At 35.8% G+C, this 18053-nt stretch overlaps 1 protein-coding gene across 2 annotated transcripts in view; it reads left to right on the forward strand.

Moving 5' to 3' along the window:
- Positions 1-17845, forward strand: part of SNTG1 (syntrophin gamma 1) — a 460317-nt gene extending 442472 nt beyond the window's left edge. For both annotated transcript variants that reach the window (XM_060035135.2, XM_060035134.2), the window contains one exon: positions 16995-17845. In XM_060035135.2, the coding sequence (XP_059891118.1) occupies positions 16995-17153 (159 nt within the window). In that variant the 3' untranslated portion in view covers positions 17154-17845. The remainder of the gene's footprint in view (positions 1-16994) is intronic.
- Positions 17846-18053: the final 208 nt, after the last annotated feature.

Raw genomic sequence — 18053 nt, forward strand, 5'->3', positions numbered from 1 at the left:
TGCCGCTCAGAGCCTTCCCAGGACCGAGCCCACCTGGCTCTCCCGTCCACGTCTCTTGCGGCCCTGCTCTGTGTCCAGACCAGAGGCCCTCATTCTCCCTTTACCAAGACGATGCCTTTCTGGCCTTATACATCTGCTCATGCTTTTGTCTGGATTTTTCTCCTTAGTCCCCTCAGCTCTTGATCTGAATCTCTCTACGAATACCCACCCCTGCCTTATGTTTGCCTCTGACTCCTCCTGGGCTGCAGGCCGTTTAAGGGGGGCTGTGCAGGCAGCTCCTTTCTGCTGACTCCTGTCCTCCTGCGTTTCTTTAAAGCTTCCCTGTTCCAAGTGGTCTTGCCTTATATTTGTCTCGCATCAGTGTGGACAGAGGCCTGGGTAACTTCACCCGCTCCGTCCATTTGCTTGTCTCCTCATTCTCACATCTACACCCCATCACAGCCCGTCCCTAAGCGCAGGCCCTTCTGTGGGGCTACAGCACCTCTGCGTCCCCTCCGGCTGCCATGGGTGGATCGTTACTCTGTGCCACTTACTCCGCTCTTTAAACTGGTTCTTAGTGTTACTATGAACAGTGCATTACTGTTGTCCAAAAGTCTGTATCTTTAGCTTTTGGTGGATTTCCCAATCTTTCACACACAGGACACATCCTAATACGGGTGAATGGTGTTAATGTTGTCAGTTCTGTACTCTTCTGGCGAACGTGGAGTGTCAGCCGCTAGCTGATACGTTTGATTTGATAAGTTCCTTCTCTTCTGATACTTTCAGTGTGCTAACGAATCCTTAGTTGACAGCATGAAGCAAAAACGATAAACGCAGTGAGATGACTGCTAACTGTAGTATTTAGGCTTCAGTTTAATGGGGTGTGTATTTTACATGCACCTAATTACACTTCCTTAACTTTTCTAGTCATTAGCTGTCTGCCAGCTTCTAAATACTACTTTTTCTGTTTATAATGTTTTAAGCAATATTTCATAAATTCATTTAATAAGCAATAGTTTCAGAAGATATTTATTGAATGTTTTTCTTGAATTTAGAGGCAGTGATTTTTTTTTTAACATCTTTATTGGAGTATAGTTGCTTTACAATGTTGTGTTAGTTTCTGCCGTATAACAAAGTGAATCAGCTCTATGTATACATATATCAAGGCAGTGATTTTTAAATAGTGAAAAGAGCAGTCTTAAAACCAGTGGGGGAATCTGACCATTGGCGAGTTGCCAAACTTCTTTAAAGTCGCCATCTCCTTCTATAACATGAGAGAGAGTAACACCTCCATGGGTAACACTGAAAGCACCAAATTAAATATGGAGACTGTTTAACAAGTGACACTCGCCAGTCAGAACAGTGGCCAGCTCTATAGAATTGTTTAGCCGTACTGGTGTGTATCACCTCGGCAAATATCATAGAAATTATATTAGATTAAAACTAGTACAATTGCTAACTATGCTATAACCTTATAACCGCAATTTGTGAGCAGTGGTCAAAGGGACCGTCACAGGAGGAAAGCAAGGAGAATGCCAGCTTTGTGTATCGCATCACAGGACTCATGGGACCATCTATCGTAAGCATGGCTTATGGTTGAAATTGATGTCATTTGAGAATTCAACGTTTTCTCTGTTTAGGGCAGCACTTTTTTTTTTAATGAGAGAGTAGGTAACATGATATAGTGGAAAGAAAATTAGGATCAGGTAACCTTGAGTAAAAAAGAAAAAATCTCATATTTGCCATTTCCTGGCTATATTCCCAGGGGCAATTCATCACCAAATTATGACTGCTACCTTGCAGGGAAAGTGTAGGGAATAAATACCCCTGGTACCTGACATATGGAAGACACTCGATAAATCACTGATGAATGATTTCATCTTTAAAGAATGTAGCATAACAACTAAGGAAGTATTAAAAAAAATAGCAGTATTATTATTAGGAGAGAAGTTAGTAAAGGTGATTACCTAACATATATAGACTGTTTGTCCTTCCCACATTTAAGAAATTCAAGTTTATAACCATACCCCAAATTTGTGTCATTTTTCACATGCTTTGGACAGTTTCTGTGTTTTGTTCATTTCTATTAATTTTTATAATTTTAATGTGGGAAATTTGGCCTGTGTCCCCCTCTCCAAGTCAGGCACACGAGCTTCTCCTGTATATTTATAATATAATTCCTCTTAATTTATGTACGTTGTAACATTGGTGTCCATTCTGTGTGGTCATTGTTCACTAGCCTGCCTCCTTCACTAGATCAAGAACTTTGAAGCACAAGGAGTGTGTCTTGCAACATATAATCCTTAGGCTCAACCTGATGCTTGCCTGGGATCAGGCAAGTAATAACTGTCTGTGTTTCACTTCATTTAATATTTCCTGGTACATTATTGAGTCACTCTCCCCAGTCTCTTTGTCATTTAGGCAAACAAAATTAGGTAGTCATAATCTGAATGGATGGAGGTTGGAAGATAGGAAGAAATATTTGGACTTTACTTTGTGTAGCAGTGTGCTGAATCGTTTATTCTGATTAACTATTATTTCCTTTCGTTCATTTTTTAAAATCTTGGTTTTATTTATACTCTCCTGCAACATAAATAAAATGCTGTAGAAATATTTATTTTAAAACATGTTAGAAAAATGTCTTCTGGGAAAAGTAAACACAGTTACCAAGGCCAAACCTAAAGGCCATATGGATGTAAAAGTGTTTGTGAACTCTTCCAACTCACAGGAAGTTATAAAACTAGAAGATGTTCTCTGTACCCTTCATCCAGTTTCCCCGAGTGGGTAAACCTCATGTAACTATGGTATAATAGAAAAAGCAGGGATTTTAACATTGACACAATATGTGTATATCTCACATCAGTTATAGCATGTGTAAATTTGTGCGCCCATATCCACAATCAAATACACAACCATCTTCCTCATGCTGCCCTTTATACACACCCCTCACTCCCCCCATTCTTAGTTCCTAGAAGCCACTAATCTGTTTTTCATCTCTATAATTTTGTCATTTTGAGAATATTGTATAGATTAAACGTACACTATGTGGAATTCTGAGATTGACTTTTTTCACTGAGCATAATGCCCTATGTAGGCATATTGAGCGTTTGTCCCTTTTTATTGCTCAGTAGTGTTCCATGATGTGGAATATGGAATATGGACCTCGTTTTGTTTAACCATTTATCTGTTGAGGGACATTTGACTGCAGTGTTTAGTTATTGCTCCTATGAATAATAGCGTACCCGCTTCTATGTAGACATGACATTTCATTTCTCTGGGATAAATGCCCAGGAGGGCAGTTGCTCAGTCATATGGAAAATGTTTATTTAGTTTTAAGGAAAATGCCAAACTGCTTTTCAAAGTAGTGGTGACATTTTACATTCCCACCAGCAATGTATGAGAAACCCAGTCTCTCTACATCCTCACCAGCATTTGAAATGGTCACTACTTTTTATTTTAGCAGTTCTCATCATAGGCTTAATTTGCATTTCCCTAAAGGGTAGCAACGATGAATAACATTTTACATGACTATTTTCTCTCTATATATGTTCCCTTTGATGAAATGTCTTTTCCCGTTTTTTGCCTATTTTTGAATTGTATTTTGTGATTTGTTTGACTTAGAGTTTTATGAGTTATTATGTATTTTGTATATGAGGATTTGTTAGACGTGTTGTTTGCAAATATTTTCTTTCATTTTGTAATTTATCTTTCATCTTTTTAACAGGGTATCTTGCAGAAAAATTTTAAAAAATTTTACAAACCCAATTTATCAGCTCTTTGTCTTAAAAATTATAATTTTGGTGTCATGTCAAAAATTCTTCAGCACGTCACAGGTGCCAAAGGTTTTCTCCTATGCTATTTTCAAAATGTCTTATAAGCTTTCCATTTACAGTTAAATATATGGCACGTCTGAGTTCATTTTTCTTCTGTAAGTTGTGGGGCTTAGCTGACCTCTGTTTTGCCTGTGGTTATCCAGTTACAACAGCATCGTTTGTTGCAAAGACCATTTTTCTTCTATTGAATTATTTTAGCAGCTTCGTTGAAAATTACTTGGTTCTACCTCTGTGGTGCTGCTTCTTGCATCTATCTCTTTGCCAGTATTATACGTTCTTGGATAGAGTAGCTATATAATAATCCTTGAAATGGATGATTCTGTCCACTTTACTGTTACTTTTCAGAATGCGTTAGCTGTTCTAGTTGCTTTGTATTTCCACAGACATTTTACAATTACCTTCTCTATATCTATGAATAATGTCACTGCCCCTTCGGTAGGGATGGCATAATCTATATATCAATTTCAGGAGAACTGACGTCTTTACTATGTTGATTTCTTAAAGCAATGAAAACAGACTATTTTTCTATTTTTTGCCCTTTTGATTTATTTCTTCAGTATTGTGTAGTTTTCATCATAAAAATCCTATGCATGTTTTGTTAGATTGGCATTTAGGTAAATCATTTCTTCTTTTTTTGAGGGAATGTAAATGATATTTTGAAATTTTTATTTTTCAACTATTAATGCTACTATGTAGCAATATAATTAATGTTTATATATTTACATTGCATCCTGAATCCTGTATATATGTATATATATATATATATATACACACACACACACACGTGTATATATATATATATATATATATATATATATATATATATATATGCACTTAGTTCTAGGTCTTTTGTTTCTATTTTCGATTTTTTAAATTCTTTGCATTTATTTACACAGATTATTAAGCCATGTGCAAATCAGGAGAGATATGTTCCTTTTTTCAGATCCGTATCACATTACGATCTTTTTCTTGCCTATTTTGCTGCCTACAAATTTAAATACCATATTGAATACCAGTGATGAGTGCAGACATTCTTCATTTCTTCCTTATTTTAGGGGAAAGTCATTTAGCTTTTCACCATTAAGTATGATGTTAAATTTAGCGGTCTAATAGAAATTTTTTTCTCAGGTTGAGTTAGGTCCCCTCTATATCCATTTTTCTGAAAGTTTTTACCATGAATGGGTATCAATTAATACGACAATGTCAACTTTCTTGCTTAGCTTGTTAATGTAGTGGTTTATGTTCATTGATTTCCAAATACTGACCCTGTCTTACATTTCAGGAATAAACCGTACTTAGTGATGTGCAATTTTTATATATATTGCTGAATTTTATTTCTCAAAATTTTAAGGATTTTTGCTTTTACATCTATGAGAGATTTGGTCTGTAGGTTCTTTTGTTGTTGTTTTTTGCTTATTTTATTTTGCTTTGTTTGGTACTGTCTTTGCCTGGTTTTGGTATTGGGACAAACTGTCTTTATAAAATGAGTTGAAAATATTCCTCCTCTTTTACTTTCTGGAAGATACTGTGTACTATTTTTGTTTATTCTTTTTTTTTAACATCTTTATTGGAGTATAATTGCTTTACAATGATGTGTTAGTTTCTGCTTTATAACAAAGTGAATCAGTTATACATATGCATATATCCTTATATCTCTTCCTTCTTGCATATCCCTCCCTCCCACCCTCCCTATCCCACCCCTCTAGATGATCACAAAGCACCGAGCTGATCTCCCTGTGCTATGCGGCTGCTTCCCACTAGCTATTTATTTCACATTTGGTAGTGTATATATGTCCATGCCACTCTCTCACTTCCTCCCAGCTTACCCTTCCCCCTCCCTGTGTCCTCAAGTCCGTGCTCTAGTAGGTCTGTGTCTTTATTCCCATCTTGCCCCTAGTTCTTCATGACCTTTTTTTTTTTTCTTACATTCCATATATATGTGTTAGCATACAGTATTTCTTTTTCTCTTTCTGACTTACTTCACTCTGTATGACAGACTCTAGGTCCATCCACCTCACTACAAATAACTCAATTTCATTTCTTTTTATGGCTGAGTAATATTCTATTGTATATATGTGCCACATCTTCTTTATCCATTCCTCTGTTGATGGACACTTAGGTTGCTTCCATGTCCTGGCTATTGTAAATAGAGCTGCAATGAACATTGTGGTACATGACTCTTTTTGAATTATGGTTTTCTCAAGGCATATGCCCAGTAGTGGGATTGCTGGGTCGTATGGTAGTTCTATTTTTAGTGTCTTAAAGAACCTCCATACTGTTCTCCACAGTGGCTGTAGTAATTTACATTCCCACCAACAGTGCAAGAGGGTTCCCTTTTCTCCACACCCTCTCCAGCATTTATTGTTTCTAGATTTTTTGATGATGGCCATTCTGACCGGTGTGAGATATCTCTTTGTAGTTTTGATTTGCATTTCTCTAATGATTAATGATGTTGAGCATTCTTTCATGTGTTTGTTGGCGATCTGTATATCTTCTTTGGAGAAATATCTAACTCAGAATGGACTAAAGACTTAAATATAAGGCCAGACACTATCAAACTCTTAGAGGAAAACATAGGCAGAACACTCTATGACATAAATCACAGCAAGATCCTTTTTGACCCACCTCCTAGGGAAATGGAAGTAAAACCAAAAATAAACAAATGGGACCTAATGAAACTTAAAAGCTTTTGCACAGCAAAGGAAACCATAAACAAGACCAAAAGACAACCCTCAGAATGGGAGAAAATATTTGCAAATGAAGCAACTGACAAAGGATTAATCTCCAAAATTTACAAGCAGCTCATGCAGCTCAATATCAAAAAAACAAACAACCCAATCCAAAACTGGGCAGAAGACCTAAATAGACATTTCTGCAAAGAAGATATACAGATTGTTGATTCTTTCCTTAAGGTTTAGTAGAACTCTCTAGTGGAACCATCTGGGCCAGGAGATTTCATTTTGGGGATTTTTAAAAATTAAGAATTTAACTTACTTAGTAAATAGCTATTCAAATGATCTATTCTTATCAGATGACTTGTGGTAATTTTTACTTTCCAAGGTCTTCATTAATTTTATCTAAGTTGTCAAATTTGTGTGTGTGGACTTTTCAATAGTATTTCCTTATTGTCACTTTGAAGTCTGCAGATTCTGTTATGACACCCCTGAGTCATTCCTGATACTAGTAATTGATGCCTTCTCTCTCTTTTTCTGTCAGGCTTGCTAGAGACTATTCAAAGAACCAGGATTACTTTCTCATTTATTTTCTCCGTTGAGTTCTGTGATCAGTTTAATGAATTCTGCTCTTATCTTATTTACTTCTTTTTGGTTGCTTTGGATTTTTATTGCTCTTCTGTTTCTGATTTCACACGGTGGGATTTTTAAATTGTTAACTTGAAACTTCCTTGTTTCTAACATAAACATTTAATTCTATAATTTCCTTCTTAGTACTGCATTCACTGCATTCCACAAATTTTGATATATTGTATTTCTGTTTTCATTCAATTCAATGTGTTTTTAATTTCCCTCAAGGCTTCCTCTTTGACAGGTGGATTTTCTTTTTAGAAGTGTGATGTCTATGTTCTAAGTATCTGGGGATTTTTGTTATATTTATAGAATTGATTACTAGTCTGATACAGTTAGTCAGAGAACATACTCCATATGATTTCACTTTTTTTTTCTTTTTCTTACAGTCCAAGATATGACCTTATCTCAGATACTATACTTGTATAAGACAAAATAGACTTTAAAACAAAAATTTTCCAAAGAGAGAGAAGGGCATTATATAATGAAAAAAAGGGTCAATTCAACAAAAATTTACAATGATTGTAAATATACATGCATCCAACATCAGAGCACCTAATATATAAAAATATTGACAGATCTGAAGGGAAAAATTGACAGAAACACAGCAATAGTAGGAGACTTCAATATCCCACTTTCAGTAAATCTAAGAGTTGTAGTTTTTTTAAAAGAAAAACAAAATTTAAAAACTCTTAGATAAAGAAAAAAGAGATATACTCAAATAAATAAATTCAGAAATGAAAGAGGAGACATTACAATGGATAACACAGAAATAAAAAAGGATACACCAACAAATTGGATAACCGGGAAGAAACTGATAAATTCCTAGAGACATAAAAACTAAATACTGAATCAAGAAGAAATAGAAAGTCTGAACAGAATAATAACAAACAAGGATTACAAATAGTAAGCCAAACTTTCCAAAAAGAAAAGCCCAGGACCGAAATGCTGCATAGGTCAACTCTAAAAAACATTCAAATAAGAGTTAATACCAAACTTTCTTAAACCCTTCTAAAATATATAAAACACTCCTAAAATGAAGTTATGAAGCCAGCATCACCCTGATTCCAAATCCAGACAAGGACAGCATTAGAAAAGAAAACTACAGGCCAGTATCCCTGATGAACACTGATAGAAAACTCCTTGATGAAATATTAGCAAGTCAAATTTGAAACATATTAAAAGAATTACGTAACATATCCAACTGGAATTTATGCCCAGGATATAAGTATGGTTCAACATATAAAAATCAATCAATGTGATACACCACATTAACAGAATAAAAGATAAAAAAAAATATTTCAATAAATGCAGAAAAGCATTTGATAAAATTCAACATCCTTTCATGATAAGAAGTCTCAACAAAATAGGTACAGAAGAAACATCCCTCAACACAATAAGGCTATATTTGAAAAACCCACAACTAACATCATATTCAATAGGGAAAAACTGAAACTGTTTCTTCTAAGATCTGGAACAAGGCAAGGATGCCCACTCATGTCACTACTATTCAACATAGTATTGAAAGTGCTAGCCAGAGCAATTCGGCAAGAAAAGGAAATAAAAGGCATCCAAATTGGAAAGAAAGAAGTAAAATTATTTCTGTTTGCAGATGACATTATCATATATATATATTAAAAAAACCTAAAGACACCATAAAAATTGTTATAACTAATAAACAAATTTTACAAAGTCATAGGATACAAAATTGACATATAAAAGTCAGTGGCATCGCTATGCACTAACAAGGAACTATCTGAAAGGGAAGTTAAGAAAACGATCCCATGCACAATAGCAACAAAAAAGAATAAATTAATTAGGAATTAACTTTAAAAGGTGAAAGACTTGTACAATGAAGTTTATAAAACATTGATGAAGGAAATTTTAAAAGACACAAATAAATGGAAAGACAGCCCATGTTCATGAAATGGAATAATTAATATTGCTAAAATATCCACATTACCCAAGGTGATCTATAGATTCAGTGAAATACCTATCAAACATAATGATAATTTTTCCAGAAATAGAAAATATCCTAAATTCATATGGAATTGCAAAAGACCCCAAATAGCTAAAGCAATCTTGAGCAAGAAGAACAAAGCTGGAGGCATCACACTTCCTAACTTAAAATTGTATTACAAAGCTATAGTAATCAAAACAGTATGGTACAGGTATAAATATAGACATATAGACCAATGGAACAGAATAGAGATTCCAGAAATAAATCCACACATTTATGGCCAACTGATCATTGACAAAGGTTCCAAGAACACACAATGAGAGGACAGTCTCTGTAAAAAATGATGCTGGAAAAACTGGACAGCTACATGCAAAAGAAGGAAATTGGACCACTATCTCACACCATACATAAAAATCAACTTAAAATGAATTAAAGACTTAAATATAATACCTGATACCATAAAACTCCTAGGAGAAAACATAGGGAAAAACCTTCTTGACATTGGTCTTGCCAATAATATTTTGGCTATGACTCCAAAAGAATAGGCAACAAAAGCCAAAGTGGGTAAGTGGTACTATATTAAATTAAAAAGCTTTGCACAGCAAAGAAAATAATTTTTAAAAAAAATAAAAAGGCACTCTACAGAATGGGAAAAATTATTATTTGCAAGCCACATATCCAATAATGAGTTAATTTCAAAAATATATAAGGAACTCATACATCTGAATACTAAAATTACAAATAACTCAGTTAAAAACAAGCAAAGGGTCTAAGAGACACTTCTCAAAAAAAGAAACTTAAATAACTAACAAATATACGAGAAGTTGCTCAATGTTTCTAGTTCTCAGGGAAATGCAAATCAAAACCACAATGAGATATCACCTTACACCAATTAGGGCAACTATTATCAAAAGGACAAAGGATAACAATGTTGGCAAGGATGTGAAGAAGGGAACCCTGTGTACTGCTGGCGGGAATGTAAATTGGTACAACTCTTATGGAAAACAATATGAATATTCCTCAAAATAATTAAATAGGATTGCCACATTATCCAGCAATTCTACTTCTGGGTATATTTCCAAATAAAATGAAATCTGTATCTTGAAAATATATCTGCACCTCCATGTTCATTACAGCAGTATTCACAATAGTCAAGACATGGCAAAAACCCTAAATGTCCTTTAATAGATGAATGGATAAAGAAAATAGATCAGGTAGATGGATAGGTACATAGATACATAGGGATAGAGGTATGTGCATACACATAAAATGGAATATTATTCAACCTTACAGAAAGAGGACATCTTGTTATTTCTGACATGGGTGGAGCTGGAGTATATTATGCTAAGCAAAATAAGCAAGACACAGAAAGAGAAGTACAGCGTGATCTCACTTACATGCAGCATCTGAAATAGTCACGTTCAGAAGCCAAGAGTAGAGTGGGGGTTGCCAGGGACTCGGGGGAGGGGGAGGGAAATGGAGTGATGTTGGTCCAAGGGAACAAAGCTTCAGTTAGATAAGATTAATAGAGAGCTAACGTATAATGTGATGATTGTATGTAACAATATTGAATACTTGAAACTTGCAGCGAGGATAGATGGTAAATAAACCACCCCCAACACACACGATAGTAGTTATAGAGGTGACGGTATGTAAATTAGCCTGACTGTGCTACACGTTTTACAATGTATACGTATATCAGAACATCAAGTCATGCACCTTAAATACATACAGTGGTATTTGTCTAAAATATCAAAATAAAGCTTTACAAAAGAAAACTTGAGCCAATGTTTTAAATATGGACACTGTTGCAGTGTTTCTTTTCTTTTAAAAATGATTTTTAAAGTGATAAAGTGATTTAGCAAAGGGACTCAGATCTTGCTATACGTGATAAGTAGACAACTTTAAATAAAACACGCTCTAATAGTACATTAATACATTCCCGGTTACAAGACAAATACATTACAACCAGAGTTTATTGAACAAGAGATATTGTTTGTTTGGGGAATATGAATGTTTGGGTTGCCATATGTATTACAAGGTTAAAAGTTCTAAGTAGCGTTTAAATTTTTGGTTGTGAAAAGTCTCAGAAATACTGAAAAAAGACGGGAGTTGGGGGAACATACTTTTTTGTTGTTGTTGTTGCTTTTGTTGTTTCATGGCTATAGAAGGACAATGTTAGAATACAAAAGCCTGTTATATTTTTTTTCTCTGAAAGTAGAAATTCATAAATTCTCACTTCGTTACTCAGAAAGCTTAATAAATTTCCCATCTGTTTTCCAAAGCCTCATTAAACTTCCCAGAACTTTCCTAGTAGAACAGGGGAATGGTTCCCAATTGAAATCATGAGTAATATTGTAGTTATTTGACAGTTTATTAAAAAGCTCATTTTACTGTATTGGGTACTTTTTAAAAAGTGCTTAATTGATGTTGTGAGTATAGGTACTAGTACATCAAGGATTACTACCATATCCTCATAGTTGTGTCCATAGCTAAATTTCCCAGGTAAAAAATACAGTTTTTGTTTGTTAGTTTTAACATTTATTATCTTTAGGTATATCCATTTTAAAATTGTAATTTGATAATATGGCTAGACAATCCCCTGACTTCAAAACAGGCTGCCTTCTAAAAGCATTGTTGTCGCTGTATTCATTGAAATTCATGACCACTCCCCCCATGAAAACACTGTTATAATACTTCCTAAACTAGTGTGTACAGCATATTAATCCTAAATTACTGGATTTGAGGTCTGGCAGCCAAGGCAGTGCTTTTTGTACAATAAGAGAAAGAAAAAGAAAATTGCTTTTTTATTTAGTGGAACCATGCAGAGTTTGGAAACATTTCTAAATGGACTTCTTCCCCAAAACCCTTTCCTGCCCCCAATCTCCATGGCCTCAGAGACTTCAAGCTGCCATAAGAGACCTTCTCGCACAATATAAGGTTTAGTAAGACTTAAATCAGAAATTGAGGATTGAGTTCCAGTAAGGCTACTTTCCAGCTATTCTCTATAAATCTTCATTTTCTCATTATAAATTGTGGATAAGTGTCTGCCTAAAAGGGTTGCCCTTGGGACAGTATGTTCCCTGGTTTGAAGGTAAAAACTGAATATATAACACTGTGAATGGAACATTTTGTATGCTCAGTAAGCATCTGTCAAAGATCCCACTGAAGAATTCATGATGTGCTGAAATTCGCCTTTTGGAAGAAAATAACCAGTCATCTAAGCAAATTCCTGTTTGGCAATTGAGGGCTCATAAATTAGGACGTTTAATATTCACAAAACTGGGCAGGTATTGAGGATGAAGGAGCTCCCTCTGCATAAAAGATGAAGGATCGGCTTCCTACTTATCCTGCTTGTCACAATTTCTGACTCTTTTTGGCATCTGGAACCAAAGGTTTTCTAAAACGCCAAGACCTTTTTGCTTTCACTGCAAACTCTCCAGAGCCCCAGCTGTTTAGATCATGGGGAATAAAAATGAGGACAGGGCACGCTCCTGCTTGGTAATGCAGGTCCTTCATCAATCCTCTTTGGTGATGCCTCATAGCATAGAAGAAACTGGAGCAGCTGGAAATAAATCGGGGAAATTAGTAATTGTGTGTGTATGTCTGTGTGTGTGTCTGTGTGTTACATACCACTTATTTCATCTAAAATTTTATTTCAAACGATTGGATTAGGAAAAGTAATATGTGATAAAGGAGAACTCTGGACAGGAGATTCCTCTACCTTTAAAAGAGCTCCTGAACTCCTGGGAATCATGAGGGTTCTGAATCATGTTTATTTCTCACTGAGAAGGTTTTTTCTCCTTATACATAATTTATTTTTCAAGCCTCTTATATTCTCCATAAGGATATTGACTTTTATTTACCCATGTGTGTTAAGAATCCAAATTATTGGGCTTCCCTGGTGGCGCAGTGGTTGAGAGTCTGCCGGCCGATGCAGGGGACATGGGTTCGTGTCCCGGTGCAGGAAGATCCCACATGCCGCGGAGCGGCTGGGCCCGTGAGCCATGGCCGCTGAGCCTGCGCGTCCGGAGCCTGTGCTCCACAACGGGAGAGGCCACAACAGCAAAAAAAAAAAAAAAAAAAAAAAAAAAGAATCCAAATTATTCTCTAACTTGGTAAACTAGAAAACTTAAACTGGCATTTTTTAGGTAAAACAAATATATTAACCACCTCCAAAACAAGGAGCTGTTAAAGGGAACCTGTCCATGGTATGATGCGTTTTTCTTCCTTTTTGCCAAAAGTCACCATTTATCTATAGAAGAAATGTAATTGTATTTTTATTTAATATAAGTAAAAACATTTTGAAAATCAGAATTTTAAGAATAAAGATACACTTGAAAGCATTTTCCAAGGAGGTAAAGTAACTCAAAATAATCAGGTCTGGTGTTATCATCTCATAATAAAAAAAAAAAGCAAAATTACAAAAGTCATGAAAGCATTTGAAAATGGAAAAAAATAAACTGAATTTTGACCTGAAAAATTAACTATTTGATTATGAAAACAGTAATTATTGGATCTATCTGGAAGCTCCCTGGGAAAGCCCATATTTGCAGTGCTTGTCATTACTTGACGTGACTCAGAACTTGTTCATTGGGAAAACCCATCCCAAGGTATGTACTGAAAACAGTTAGCAGCAATTTCTGTAAGATTACAGCAAATTGCGCTGGTGATTCCGGCTGTAACAGGTGTGAGGTGCTGTCTCACGGTGGGCTTGGCTTTCATCTCTCTGATGATGACTGATGGTAATCATCTTTCCATGTATGTCCTGGCCATCTATCTACGTGTCTTCTCTGGAAAAATGTCTATTCATATCTTCTGCTCATTCTTTAATCAGATTGTTTGTTTTTTTGCTGTTGAGTTGTATGAATTCTTTATACGTTTTGGATAGTAAGCCCTTATCAGATATATGGTTTGAAAATCCTCCTTTCAGATGCTCAACCAAAGATCTTGGAATCATCCTTGACTCAATTTTACTGTCAATCCCACACATTTTTTAACTGGAAACTTTACAACTTCCCTTCTTTCAATCTTATTCCCAGAGAGTTGATTATCAACAGTGTGGCCAGAATTATCATTTTGATACTCAATACCAATTCTTGTCACTCTGTGCTGAAAAGTCTCCAGTGGTTTTCCATGGCAGTCAGAGTAAAGCTCATAAAGGGCTCGTCTGCACTACAGTTTCTGGCCTGAGTTATATCTTTGACCTCATTTCCTATTAATTACTCCATAATTCACTCCATCCCAGCGCTGATGGTCCCTGGCTTTCCTCAAGCTCTCCTAGAATGTCTCTGTCTCAGGGCCTTTGAAATTGACTTCTGCCGGGAATGTTTCTCTCACAAACATCCAGGTGGTTTACTCCTTTGTCCCGTTAGGTTTCACCTCCAGAACAATATGGATTTCCCTGTCCTGCATGCCCTCCCACACTCTGCTCTCTTCCATGCCTTATTTTCTGGAGTATACTTATTATTATATTCAGAAATATTATATTTAACTTGTTTATGCCCTTATATGTTGTCTCCTGCCACAAGAATGTAACTCCCATTAGACCATTTTTTTCTGTCTGTTCTGCTCACTACTTTATCTTTTCACCAAGAAAAAGACTAGATGCATAGTAAGCACTCAATAAATATTCATTGAATGAATGAATGATTAACTTTTGAGGAGAATTATGTTTAGTGAGATTCCTGGGGCTCAGAAGAGCTCTATTACAAGGAGATGGTAAGTAGCTTGGTGGACTCACCTGTGATGCGCTGTAGCTAGGTAAATTCTGTAGGTCAGAATTTACATTAGAAATGAGGGAAAGAGTGTTACTAGTGTATACAGAAATGCAAATCGAAGCCTTAGGAGTGGATGTGATGACCAAAGGTGACTACCGAGCCCGAGGGAAGATGAGTTGACTCTGGAATCAAGGACCAAACTTGAACACATCTCTGCCTCTTATTTTATCTTCTAATTACCTATCATTTCCTGCCTACCCACATCCAAAAAAAGGCGTAAAAATTTGAAAGTGCCCGAGTCCGCATCAAATAATTGACATATACTTGACAAGGTACGAATCACTGAAAATACTAATCATCCCCCAAATATCTATATATTTAGACTATTTGCTTTTTTGACAACCAAGATATAATCTCCAATCTAATAAAGTACGGCACAATTATTTTTGAGAAAAAGTTGTTATATTTTTGCCTAGTTGCAACGCTCAACAGTATTCTCCCCTTCACCAAGTGTAAATTGTATGTTTTTTATTGTTTTGTTTTTTAATAATATACAAGCATATCTCATGCTTTCCAGAACTTTCCCATCCTTTTTACAGCTGGTGGATTTTTAGGGGTTGACGCTGAACGTATTCAAAGTCTGAAATAAACCGGCTACACAGAGAACGAAGGGGTGAATTTTGGGCTTGAATTAAGGCCAGAGGAAACCTGCTAGGTGACCAATAACACATCACGGTGACATGAAGCAGATCGCTAAAAATATGGCTCCTGAAATCATAATGACTGAGTAAAATCATTTTGAGTTGGAATCATTTTAGGAATTTAAAATAGTTAAACCAGATCTTTGCTGTTTTAACATTTGCCATAGGAAACTGACTAAGATATTCTGAAGTTTTGGAGGGAATCACTCTGACAGCATAGCTATTTCATCTACATTGTACCAAACTCTGAATCTATATTGTGGCCTGTTGTCCTCCTATTACATATCTGAGAAAGTACTACTGAAGTGAACTATTTTATTTAAATAGTTCCTTGGTACATGACAGATATTACAATATGTCCTAGGTGAGTGAATACATTATTTTCCATTGCCACATACCATGAATTGAAAGCACCATCAGCAATGTGCCTATCACTTGCAATTCTGCATCCTTTATTACTATGTATTGACATAGCGTCAGTTTCGTCAGCAATTCCATAGGGTTTCTTACGCTCTAGTTATCCTCTCTGTGACAAGTTTATCAAATAAACCTCATCAAGCACATAGTTTTATTCTTCTTCTCTCAATCCTTTTGGAATTAGATCATTTTTATGGGACTATTGATGGTTTTTCATAAAAATACTTGTGACGTCAGCTTTCGAAACCTATCCTGAGCACCGACTCATGATTTTACAGCTAATCTGATATCATTTGTGGTTTGAAGTAACTTCTTTGTATTTTCATTTCAATATATATATCATTTGGTGCTACTGGTTGGTGCTACATTTCCTTAAGTACCCAAATGGGAAATATATTTCCAAAACTCCAAACAGTTAGTGGGCCCTGGCTAACATTTTTTTGACAACCAAGTATGTTAATCAGAATTAATTAAATTTAAAATGAATGCATTCATTATATTTTGGAAGTGAACCCTTTGGCTTCTAGTGCCTTAAACGTTCATATTTCTCAGTATTTCATATTCATTGTCTCAGTATTTCATATTCATTGTCCTACGACAAACAGCTCTCAGTATTTCATATTCATTGTCCTACGACAAACAGCAACTTATTCTAGATAGTAGTGAAGAATACTTAATTATTCCAATCCAAATTTTTCATTTGAATTGTGTGTAAAGAGATAAAAATACTTTTAAAGCTGTTTCTCTTTACTTACACTATGTCAAAAGTAGAATTTTAATCTGGCCAAATATATTTCTATGCAGCATTTATCAATATTGAAAAGACTCTCATGGGTGATAAGAATGTTTAGTTCTTCTGACTCTCGGGCCACTGTATTTTGAAGTCAATTGGCAATGCATTTGAAAGTAACATATTGAACAATAATGCCTACAGTGTCCATAAGTTAGATGTCATTGATTCTAGTTAAGTTTATTGCACTTGAAAGAAAAGCTCTGGCTATTATCTAGTGGTGTAGTTATTCTCCATTTATTTTCAGGACGCTGGTTTCTATTTCACGTGACCACCTCTCTCTCCCTTTCAGGAACTGGAATTTTCGAACCTGTTTGCTGTTCTTCACTGCATTCACTCGTTCTTTGCCGCCAAGGTGGCTTGTTTGGACCCTCTCTTTTTAGGCAATCAGGCTACTGCTTCTGCTGCTCCCAGCTCCGGCATGATGAGCAAAGCCAAGTACATGACTTGACGGCCTGAGCTTGGCATCCCTCTTACCTTGACTTATAAAAACAATCATACTCGTCGCTGTAGACCCTGGAGAAGCAATCACATCATAGTCAACAGTGAAGCCAAGTTGAAATTTCAGCAGAAAAGCAGGTCATACGTATCTCAGAAGCACTTCTGTTTTGAAGGCCTCTGGGAATCATCCTGAATGAACAGGATAGCTTGCTCTCTATCGGTGGGTCGGTGCCAGTGTGTTGCTTTCATCAGAAGAGAAGACGAAAGAATGAATGACTCGAGTATGTAAATAATATAAAAAATTGTAAACTACCTATAAATAAAAATACCCATTAAATGGTCATTTCGGCATTTTAGATTATTTGGTATGACAAATACATGATGGGCCTGGTCAGGAACGAATACCCCATCACTGCATCAGGAACAACAGAAAGGAGACAGTTGCACAGAGACCAGCAGGCAAAAACCCTCGTCAAAGAAGAAAGCACTTTAACTCCCTGGTGTGCACTTCTCCTTGTACCCTCCTCCCGTGATTTGACACTGGCACTCCAATTTTTGTTTATCTTATTGTAGAATATTGCTGAGAATTGCAAAAGGATCATACATTTTACCTACGGTAGACACAATGTGAAACAGACTATTTCTTCCTTGGGTCACTGACACTGAGTGTTTTATTTGCAGCCAGTGACATTCAAAGATGCCAAAATGAATGAAGGGAACATCCATGAACCTCTTGTTCTTTCCTTCATTTAAGGAGATTTATATTTTACCTGGAGTTTATTATTAAATTAAAATTTCATGAATTTTCAGTGACCCCCAAAACCTTGTAGAGAAAATAATATCAATCCATGTGGTGTAAGAAACAATTCTGTGTAATCCTGACCCTACCTGTTAATGCTGAACCACAGTG

This window comes from Delphinus delphis, chromosome 17 (genome assembly GCF_949987515.2).
Source record: "Delphinus delphis chromosome 17, mDelDel1.2, whole genome shotgun sequence".
Taxonomy (NCBI): domain Eukaryota; kingdom Metazoa; phylum Chordata; class Mammalia; order Artiodactyla; family Delphinidae; genus Delphinus; species Delphinus delphis.